General features: G+C 51.0%; 1 protein-coding gene and 1 long non-coding RNA gene across 2 annotated transcripts; both read right to left on the bottom strand.

The window, feature by feature from the left end:
- Positions 1-1,705: 1,705 nt before the first annotated feature.
- On the bottom strand, positions 1,706-8,318 carry DYNLL2 (dynein light chain LC8-type 2). The gene is made up of 3 exons (NM_001302156.2): positions 8,192-8,318; positions 5,240-5,378; positions 1,706-3,588 (listed from the first exon to the last, which is right to left on the bottom strand). The coding sequence occupies exons 2-3, from the start codon at positions 5,369-5,371 to the stop codon at positions 3,451-3,453; spliced, it is 270 nt and encodes an 89-aa protein (NP_001289085.1). The 5' UTR covers positions 5,372-5,378; positions 8,192-8,318; the 3' UTR covers positions 1,706-3,450.
- A 1,216-nt stretch (positions 8,319-9,534) lies between these two features.
- Positions 9,535-10,428, bottom strand: LOC121107288. The gene is made up of 2 exons (XR_005841050.1): positions 10,222-10,428; positions 9,535-9,779 (listed from the first exon to the last, which is right to left on the bottom strand). It is a non-coding gene; the product is annotated as an uncharacterized LOC121107288 (long non-coding RNA).
- Positions 10,429-11,123: the final 695 nt, after the last annotated feature.

The raw sequence follows: 11,123 nt of genomic DNA on the forward strand, positions 1-11,123 counted from the left end.
AACATATACTGAGTTCATGTTTAAATAGCAGGTTTTTTGTGTTTTTTTTTTCCCCCGAACATCTGGAAGCAGTTTCTTTCTACAGATGTTTCCCCTACAGATACATACCCTCCACTCACTGCTCCAGATCCAGATGTTTCCAAATAGCTCAGTGTTCTTCCTGACACTGAGCAGGCATTCCAGCTTGCTGCTGGCCTCTCCAGCACAGACACAGTTAATGCTCTGAGGCATAATGCAGGCCACCTGCACATGCTGGAAACTGGAGACAAATGTAGAGCACAGCAATGGAAAAATTCAGAGCCAAAAGCTGTGTCAGACAGCGTCTGGGGAGAACAAGGGAAAGGCAGTGGGACACAAAGGTCTGTGTTAAAGCCTCAGCCTGCTCTCAGCTGTGCAGAGGCAGGTGAGCAGGGCTTGGTTTCCCTGCTAGCCTCATTGCTAAAGGTGCAAGCTAGGAGCTTCTATTTCTTAGCCTGAAGGGGGATTTCTGCTGCAATGACACATCTAAGGAAGCAACAAACTGATTTTCTACTTGCATGTGTCAGCTCCAAGGTATGGCACCCCTCCAGGATTCCACTTTCCACCAGGGACCAGCTTACACCAGCACCACAACCATAGGATTTAACTATACACACTGAAATAGGCTTCCCCATTGACAGAATAGCCCCGGAAAAGTTCATCAGGAGTTCAGATTAGCAGCCTCCTGTGCTGCAGCTGGCATTCCTGAGTCAGTTTTTAACCATTAAGATCCCCATGCACCAATAGGGATCACCTTCCCCTGCCCCACAGGGCTGCAGATGTTTTCCTGGAGCCGCAGCAATAACTCAGACCCAGCTATACCAGGAATGCAGAGCCTCAGCACAGTTCAGCTTAAACTATAATTCCAGCTAAAAGGCTCACTGGGAATGCAGAGGGAGGAGCAGCACTCCCTGCTCCTCCCAAATATAGAAACCTCCTCTGCTTTTCAGCACTGTCAGGTGCAGGTTAGACAGGCTGCCTGTATGTAACAAACATACTGCTGCTTGCTTTGGAGTGCTGCTTTCAGCTCATTTTGTAGCTGCTTAACATAAGCCTCACACTTGTCTACAGCTCAGCTTCCCCTCCTTTTACATGCCAGTGTTACTGTCCTGCAGCATAGCTGTCACACTGTTGGAGTGGGTAAGAGCCCACAGCTTTGCCAGAACATCATGGGGGCTACACACTCAAACCTAGGTTGGCAGGAACAAGCCAGGGAGGCAAGGGGAGTATTAAACATGGCAGCTCCAGGCAGCTGGCAACACTTCCAGATTTTGCCTTGCTATGAAGCACAGAGAGGAACCCAACTTTCCTGCAAAACAGGGCAGACACCTGAGTACAGACAGGAGCCAGGACCCCAGCTGCTGCACTACCCCCAGTCTGCCTGAAGCCATTAAGAGGTCAGACCTAATGCCTTCATATCTAGGTTACTTGGCACAGAAGCACCCATTAGGGCTGCAGCAGGATGCTCTCCCCTCCATCTCTCCTTCTGCTCAGTGTTTGAGCCAGACTGGAGGTCGGTGCCCACACAGATGGGCCACATATGCTCCCCCAACCAAGTTTCTTGCTGCTTCCACAGAGCTGCTTCCTTTGGATCATCATCATCTTCCAGGGCAGAGAACTTGTCACTCACCTCCAGACAAGAGCAGTTTTTACGTCAGACAGCTGGCAATGAAGAAACTAGAGGCTGTTTAAATGTGTCAATTCACCTTTAATGTTTGAAAAAAATAAATGGTATTTGAGCCATTGCAGTTATGAAGGGAACATATCTTGCTCCACAAGAGACCGTGAACAGGTTCACATTAGACTCATGCTTGGAAAAAAACAAATCCAAAACATTCTTTCAGTTCAAGAGTGGAGTTCTCAACAGACAAGACCACAAGAGTGCCCCAGACAGCCCAAGGCACATTACCCCAGTGCAAACATTTCCATCAACATGAAGTAATGACAGCTACATTCTTTCTAGTTACAACATTGTTCTATCCATATTACAAAATTAGGCATACTTTGGATTTTGCACAGAGACAAGAAAGACTTTTACTTCAGGAAGTAGTCAACCTGGGTCACCCAGCCATTTCACAAAGAATAGCTCCCTTCACTCTGCCTTCCCACCCCAGCAGTGACTTGTTACCAACACCAGATTTGTCCTAGAGACAGAAGTTAGGCTCACAAGCCCAGTGATATTGCCTACACATTAGTTAACAAACCAATAGATAGACTTCATGACAAGCACTAAATATTTACTTGCCATCACACTGTCCTTCAGAAGGATTTCTCCCACCCAGATAAAAAAACACTTCCTGCAGTTTAATCCAAGAGTCAGTACATACTAAGACAACATCACTGCTGAACCTATTGGAGACCAAGACATTTTTCTGCCATTGAAGCAGATGTCACATGAGTTTCCTTCACACAAACATCACATGTAAATATAACTTCTTGGTACTGTGCTTTAAGAACAAAAGCAGATATCAGAACATGGAGGACAGCCCTCCAGAAATAGCTTATCAGCTACAGAAATAAAAAAAAGGAGACAGTGGCCACTTACAAATCTTCCACATGACTAGCTTGTTTTAAAGGAGAGCATCAAGTTAAGGCAGTGTTGAGACAACTGGCTAAAAACATGCCAAATAGGTTGTTGTCAGTAGTCACCAATTTGATATCTACTCCATTTCAGGGACAGGCCATGTGGCCAACTTTAGATCTCAGTATTGAGGTCTAAAGACTTCAGCCAGAGGTTGCTGCTTGCTGCAGGAAGCAGCATCTCAAGGGGATGCTTCTTGAAGTCTTCTAGACCAGGCTGAGGTGCTTACAAGCCTAGGTCAATGTTTCAGCAGAGCCAAAAAAAATACAGAGATGGGTACCAAAAGAACACTGAGGGTGCCAGCTGCAAGTCTGTTTTTAATCACAGTCCAGGGTGGAGTTCAACATGTGTGAAAGCCACATAAATAAGAGCCACCCCACCAACTTTCAGGTGGATTAAGTACCTGCGCTGAGGTTACTAGGAGAGCCAGCTCTCTACAGTCTGCAGGGTGGGTACAGAGGCTCACACTGGCTTTGCTCCTCATTACAAGATTAACAGTCTAGTAAAACTCCGTAAGGAAGTCGGGGTCTTTTTGGCCTGCCCAAAGAAGTTTTCCCAGCCTCAAAGAAGGAATTACCACTGAGGGAGCTGTTGTGGAACAGTTTTATTTCTTACCACGTAAAGGCCATTGTTTAAGCATTTACAGGTTTCCTAGTGCAATACAACCAAAAAAAAGCAGTAACAAAAAAATGCTGCCTTCTTCCCAGGCAACTAAACAGAAGTAGAATTTTACTGCAACATATACACATTAAATATAGTATACAGTCCATGCAGCGGCATAGCCATGTTAAGGGGAGTCGTGGCTTCAGCCATCAGTGCATTACAGTCCAGATTTCACTTGCTCCTACTTCCTATCCAGACTTGAAGAGAAGAATTGCAACCTGACCCAAGTAAAAATAGATGAAGTGCTTTGTCTCATGTGTTACGTAGCTGCCAAAGTTTCTGCCAACAATGCAGTGCCAAGTTGGGTTGTATTTCTTGTCAAATTCCTGAAGAAACAGAAGAGAGGCATTAAGGCCAAGAAAGCCCACATGAAAATAGCTCTAAGCACAAATTCTGAGCTGGTTCTGTTCACACTAACTCCTCTCCTCCCACCTGCAGCATCTTTAGATTTCCCACTGGAAGATACCATTGTATTAAGTGAAGTAGTGACTGACACGAGCCAGGCCTCTGCACTGGCTTGTCTGAGGGATCCAACAGAAGCAAATTATCTCCTGAGATGTGGAATACACATCAGCCTTGGGCAGAATGAGCAGACGTAAGAGCTCTCCTCAGTACAGCAGTACACAAGCCCTTCATGTAGGCTAGCTGAGGGGAATATTTCTACTCTCCCATTCCAAGCCTACTCCTAAAAAAAAAAAAAAAGATTTTGGCATGTCTGCTCTAGTAAGACATTTGAGCTTAAAGGTCACCTAAATAAAGGAAGAAGTCTGGTTTATGCTGTCTGGGACACTTCTTCATTAACAGGAGAATATTCCAGTAAAAATAAGCAAGGAAATTCACAGGACACAACTAAGACCTTTGAGATAAGAGGTTCGCAAAAGGAACGCTGGTCTATTAATTTTCTTAGTCTGTTTAGCAGGTGAGAGCAATAAAGACCATTTTCTTCCCTCTAATACATAACACCCAGAGACACCCTTCCCCAGACAGAGCACAAAGTTAAAGATTAAAGCAAGCGTTAGTCCTCAGACAGCAGCCTCAGCTCCTTGTGGGTAACCTTTGAAGTAGGTAAAAGCTTTCTTGCCAGGGCATGAAGGTGCATCAAATAATTTCACCCAACACTCTTAGGAAATAAAGGCCAACTTTTTGGATTCTGTTGCACTCACTTTGCACACTGCATTGCCTCAAGCACTTTGAGATAGGTCTTGTCTCAACAGATCAAAGTGATCTGAGAAGTTCGGAGACATCTTTGAATCCATTCAAGCTTAGATTACAAGGCCCAAAAGCTAATCCTGGTGCCAGGACTGTATTACCTACATAATCATTTTGCTCCTTCAAAATGACTTTGGCCATTCAGAGAAGTGGCTATAGAGGGAACTGACAGCTCCCCAGATGCTGTCAAGCAAGAGACAGAAGTTAATGGGCTCCTGCAAACAGGGAAACATACCTTCATGAGCCAAGGGAAACTGTCTGCACTGCTTTTAAAGCAGCTTGTTTGTACATCCCTGCCAGGCAGAACAAGGCTGCATCCTCCTCCACACCCACCACCCCGGAGTCTGGAACATTACAAACAGAAATGCTCATGCAGGGCTGCCCACTTCTGCATGAAGCTTTGGAGTAATCCCATCCTGCACCTGTACTGCCAGTCAAGCAGAAGCAGTCAAGCAAAAGCAGCGGCATCTGTGGAGCAAGCCCTAAACAGAAGCTGCAGCCAGCTCTTAAAGCCAGCAAATTCAGAGAGAAAGCACTCAGACTGCTTGCTCAGAGCAGCAACACACCAAGCCCTGTTCTGCCACAGTCTTCCTCTGACCTTGGAAAAGTCACTCCATCCTCTTGGGAATAGCAGTGAAGAAGCAAAGGAAACATCTTCTCCTTCCAAACACTGAAGTATGAAGTCTCAGACACTCAGGCTCAACATACACACATACTTAAGAGATGCAAGAAGTCTCAGGCAGAGCACCCCCCTCATCCCTTATTTACCTTCTTTATATATGCTGCAATGTCCTTTTCTATGTTGTACTTCTCCATTGCCTGTGTGGCACAGTCAACAGCATCCTGCTGCATGTCCTCAGACATGTCTGCATTCTTGATGACAGCCTTTCTGTCAGACATCGTGAACCTAAGGCAGAACATAGATCCCTTTAATTTCTTTTCAAGAAAGGAACAGTTGCCCATTCAGAGGTTGTCCTTTATGGCAGACTGCGTCACAGGCCAATACTATGAACTCCGTTACACCCAGTGTGAGTTTATCAGGGAGCCTATAGCAGTCCCAGGCTAAGATCCTTTACAGCTGGAACACTGAAGCATTGGCAACGCCTGGAGGTTAGATCAGAGATAGCCCAACATCATCACCTGCATCAAACAGGCAAAAAAAGCTGTGTGGGAGGAGACGAGATCTGCAGAGACAAAGCCCTCCTATACATCAATAGGCTACAGCCAAGTCTGCCTTCCAGGTGCACCAATGGTTTGGAGCATCACCTGCATGGAACCCCAGGAGCTGGCCCCAGACCACCTGTACCCAGCAGCAGTTTGCTAAGCTGGACAACAGTTAATAGCGCTTTTATTTTGCCCTTGATCAGCAGCTACTGTTGCTAGTTCAGCTTGGAATGAACATTGTTCCACAATCAGCCTATCACTTCAGCACTGCTGCTAAACCCCAGACTTCAGCTATTCCCACAGGACAAAGCAAGTCTGACAAACCAGAAACACCATTCTACAGTCTAACTGGGAAACAGGCAGGGGGAAGCCAGCCACTGCCAGGGCCACAGAAAGATACCTCCAATCTTTCTTCCACTGCCTGTAGATCACAGCACAGGTGCAAGAGGCCAGCACACCAGTACTACCCATAACCTCTAAGAAACCAGGAAGTGGTAACTTGAGCTGAGCATTTAACCTTCACTGTGAGCTAGCTGAGGTGTTTTGTACAGGCACTGAGCCATTGACATGTAGACTTACCATGGCCTTTCTATGAGGCAGTCAGCATTGGGAAGTCTCCCGGATGCAGCTCACATTATCCTAGAAAGCAGGGTCTTAACAATCCCAGCCCTACAGCCTTTCTTGAAGCAAGGAAAGGGGCCCTGTGCAGCACTGCTGGCTGGCCCGCTCCAACTCCCACTCGGGACACCAGAGCCACCATCCTAGGGAGCGCCCAGTCAGGAGGCATGCACTATCTGTGGGGCTGGTCAAGGAAAGGCCTATGCTGAGAAGCAGCACTGCTGCTCACCTCAGCAGCAGCTCTTACCAGAGCACACTAAAACTTTCTGCAATAAGCTTCTTACTGGCAAGAAGTACCTCCAATTAAGCCTGCAAAACACCCTTAAGTTTACTAGATCTCTCTACAATGCTGTGAGCCCATGCAATAGTACCAAGGATGTTTTGAACTTGTGAAACTACACGTTCATAGCTTTACCAGGGAGTGAAGAAAATCTGCTGCAATGATTGCTTCCTGGAACAGTCCCAGAAAACTGAAGGAGTAGCTTTGTTACAGCAATTAAAGGAGCCTGCTACCCAGAAAGAGAATCCAGTTACATAATTGCAGCCCTACAATTACAATAGTTACTCTGTATGCACTTGAAGCCTCCTATTGCAACCTTAATTTATACTATGTAGATGCAGTGCTTAATAGAGCACTGCTATTAACACACACTAATAGTGCCAAGAGGAATGACAGGAATTGAGCTCAGACAGCAACAGAGCACACACCTCTACCACTGCTCTGGAAAAGCCACTTGCAGTCAGTTTGCTCCCCTCTCTGCTGCGGTTTGAGCCAGCAGGTTCTAGCAGAAATCCTGACAGGGCAAGACATGATTCAGAAGAACCAAACTAATGGCCTGCAGATGTGGATTCATTATTCAGGGGGCTGGCAACCCCTCGGAAGAACCCTCTACATGTCCACCCCACAGGAAGACTGACATAGCAGAAATTCACGTGTGATCATTTTCCCAGGAAAGCCTCTTTGAGGAACACCTGGCCTTCACACATCTTCAGCACAGAGTTCAGAGGACATCTGCCATTATATAAGCAGACATCAAGCAACCTGCAAAAAGCATCTTCTCTCTTTATTGTTCAGGCAAGGAACATCTCAGTGCAGAACCGTGCCTTCAAGGGCCAACAGCATCAGAGTAAGAGACCACCATCCTTCAGGACCATCCTTCAGCAGGCCAGCCTGCCCTCTCCAGCCCTGCTGCTCCAGGCACAGCAGTCTCCCAAGGGCAGTCATGGCAGCCGGACCCCTCCCCACACACCCATCTGAGCACCCAGAGCCGGCCCGGGCCTCAGCTCCCTCCCTGGGGGTGACACAGGCATCGTCCCTGCACGGCAGCCCAACAGCACGAGGACACGTCTCAGCCTTAAGCCACAGCTGGCCCTCAGAGCCTTGCACCCACATCCAGCCCTCTCTGCGAGGAAACGCAAAGCCCAGCGCCTAACGGGGCAGGACGGGCCCTGGGAAGGGGTAATAGTACAGCTCTGAGAGCCATCCCTTCAGGACGAGGTCTTCAGGCAGGAGCAGATGACAACCAGAGCACCCACACCAGGGCAGGATGAGGCTTTGGGACGGGGATTAGGCCCAGGCCGGCACCCAAAGCACTCCTGACAGGGCGGCGGGATGAGGCCCGGCCCCCAGCCCTGCAGAAGCGGCCCCGGGCGCGGTGCGGCACTGCCCCTTCCCCAGCGAGACGCGTCCCCGCGGCCGCCGGGAGCCGGAGCCGAGCGCAGGCCGAGGCACTGCGTGACCTTCACCGGGGGGAGCCCCGGGGGCGGCGGTGACCTTGCGAGGAGCGAGGCCGGCAGGAACCGCCGGGGCGGGGCGGCCTCAGATAAGCGGACGGAGCCGCCCGGAGCCGCCACCTGCCCCGCCGCACACATGGACCGAGCGGTACCCGGCGAGGCGCGGCGTTTCCCGCAGCCCCAGCCCAGCGGGGCATCGCTCACCTTCACAGTGACAGGACCAACCGGGGAGAGCGAGGCACGGCACCGAGGTGGAGGTGGGAGGAGGCCCGGACCCGCTCGCCTCTCTCTGCCCGTTCCGCTCCGCTCCCTGCGCCGCGCCGAGCGCTCTGCGCCGCGCCGCCGCGCCGTGCTCAAATACCGCCCCGCCCGCTGCGGCGCGCGGACCGCCGCGCCCTCATTGGCTGCGCCTCGCAGCACGCCGCGCCCCTATTGGCTGCGCCGCAGCGCTGCCCGCCGGCCCGGCCCGTCCGCCCGCGCTGCTCTGCCTACATCCTGTTTCATCCCATAATGCCGCGCGGCGCGCGCGGGGCGGGGCGGGGCCGTGAGGCGGGGCGGGGCCGTCCCCTCAGCGTGAGGGGCGGAGCCGGGCGGTGCTGCCTGCGCTGGGGCTGCCTGGATCTTAATCGCGTGCTCGGCGGGCCCGCATCCCGGCGGGGATATCGTCACGCCCTGGGAGGGACGCCTTGTTCCGCGGAGGGCTGCTGCTGGGCGCAGAGACCCGGCACACGGCGGCGGGACCGGCCTGGGGCTCCATGGACCCTCTGCTCTGTGTCCCCAGGAAGGACGCGCGTGTCCTCTGGTAACAGAACTGAGAGTGCCCTCCATTAACGCGCTCCGGGCGTACAGGTGTCCTCGGGGTGGCCCATATGCCGGGATGGCGGCCCGCCAGCCCTGATTCTGGTTGCTCCATCTCAGCCGGCAGAGATGCCAAGGAACTGCCTGAGGGAAAGCGGGGCAGGAATGCATCCCCGCTGCCACGCTGCAGGCAGCCCTGTACCCGCTCCCATCCCTCAGCCGTGGGCTGGATGCTCCCAGGCCGTGTTTCAGAGGCTCGCCGTGTGCCCGGCCTGGTCCTGCATTACTGCTGCTGTGCCTCAGCAGAGCTGCGTTGCCCGGTCTGCGCTGCTGGACCACCCCTCGCTAATTGAAGGAGCTTCGTTAGTAGGAATGTTCTGAGCTTCTGTAAGAGTCAGCTCTCCATTCCTGCCCCTCCTACTGACATGAATATCTGTTTAATCCTCGTGTGCAGTAATGACAGCCACGAAGTCGACGTAGCTGCAGTTTAATGTAATGTTAATCCTGAAATGAGGCCGGGACAGTGATGGGGGCTAAGCAGATCTTAAGGCAAACTGAACAGTGCACGGCTGCCGAGCTGTGCCCATCCCATACAACAGGAGCCCAGCACCTCAAACCAGGGTAGGACCTGGCCACAGCCTGGCCAGCATCAGTGTGGCACTGGCTGTGTGGGCTGGGTGCTTCTGTGCACAGGAAGGAGCATGGCCTGCACAGGAGGAAGTGATTCAAAGGGGAGATGCGTTCCTGAATCATGACAAAAAGCATTTATTTATAAGTTCTGGGTGCACTATATAAGGCACTTCAGAGAGATGAAAAGGGCCTGGCTGTGCAGAGCTGCTTGCCATCTAAGGCTGTGCTCATCTGCCAGCCCAGCTCTGCCCTGCGGCCAGGCGCTTCCTGACCAGGCACAATTCCAGCCCCAGCCGTGGCTCTGCTCCTCTGTTCTCAGGAACGGCCTTTCTGCCTGGTCTCTGTCCTGAAGCCAGGGAAATATCTGCAATGAAACCACACATCTGCAGAGACGACCATACAAGCATTGCCTTTGTCTTCTCTCCCTGCAGCAACTCTTTCTGTTTTCCTTCCTCCATCGTGCCTCCTGTACCTGCTCATCTCCAGACTCTGCCATCAGCTGCTCTGCTTGCCAATAATCATCAATAAAAACAGCAGCAGCAGAAGAGCAGTTTCTTTTTTTAACTCATCTCCCATCTCTCACATGGCTTGGGGATGTGGCATGGCAGTGACGCCCCTGGCACCCTGATGGCACCGTGGCGGTGAATATGAGGGACATTTGGCCATTCCTTGTATCAGCACAAAGCCCCTCTGCCAAGAACTGTCTGCTGTGGTCAGAGCACAAATATCCCAGCAGGGCTACTGCGATGGATTTCCTGGTCTGGAGACATTGCAATCACAGATAATAGCCCTTCTGGGGCTGGTACCTCAAGCAAAGGGCTCTGCAGCTTCAGATCTCCTCACAGGGACAAGCTGCAAAGCACCTGCACAGAAACAAAGTGCTAGTGTCAGGGATGCTGCTGAGCAGTTTATGCCCCACATCTGGTTTCTGCTGAGCCTCACTGGGCTGCCTTGCAAAAGCCACACGTGCCTGCACGGCTGCAGAGTGACAGAGCCATCGCTCCTGCATCCCCCCCCCCCCCCCCCCCCCCCCGTCTGCCCCACTGCAAAGAACACGCACGGGCGTATCTCCAAGGTAAATGATCTTAAGAATGTGATAAGCTATAGATGGCTTTTTGTCTAAACATTGCTTTCCACGAGATAGTGTGTTGCCTGCAATCCCACAAGCATGACAGAAAACTCTTTAATACTAAATGGCTTGTGAGCCTTATTAATATGTATTCAGGTCATCTGCTTGCTACAAGTTTTTGCAAGTGACTTGTGGTGTGCAATTCATGCAGGTTCCATAAACAAAAATATCTATCTGGAATCTGGGCAGGGTCACATTAGCACAGGAATGCAATTAGCACCTGCATGTACAATGCAGCAGGATGAGGGCAGTTTCAGCATCCCAGGCCAGAAACAGACTGGGACCTCCCTACCATCTGTTCTGCTCAGAGGTGAAAGGCAGGCTTAGAAGGGCCTTAAACACCAAAGGAAAAGTTGTTTCAGAGCCGTGTGCCACATACTGCTCTCTCCTCATCCTTCCGTAGTCACAGCCACCGGGGGTATCCCCACTCAGGAAATACACTGTGGGCTCACATGTAAGTCGAGTGCTTATACATGAAATAAGTGAGCAGTTGTGCATGCACTAAGTGGGCATTAATATGCAAAATAACTGGGCACTCATGCACAAAATACTTGGGTGCTCATTCTTGCATTGATTGGG

Source organism: Gallus gallus, chromosome 19, assembly GCF_016699485.2.
Source record: "Gallus gallus isolate bGalGal1 chromosome 19, bGalGal1.mat.broiler.GRCg7b, whole genome shotgun sequence".
In the NCBI taxonomy this organism is placed as follows: Eukaryota; Metazoa; Chordata; class Aves; order Galliformes; family Phasianidae; genus Gallus; species Gallus gallus.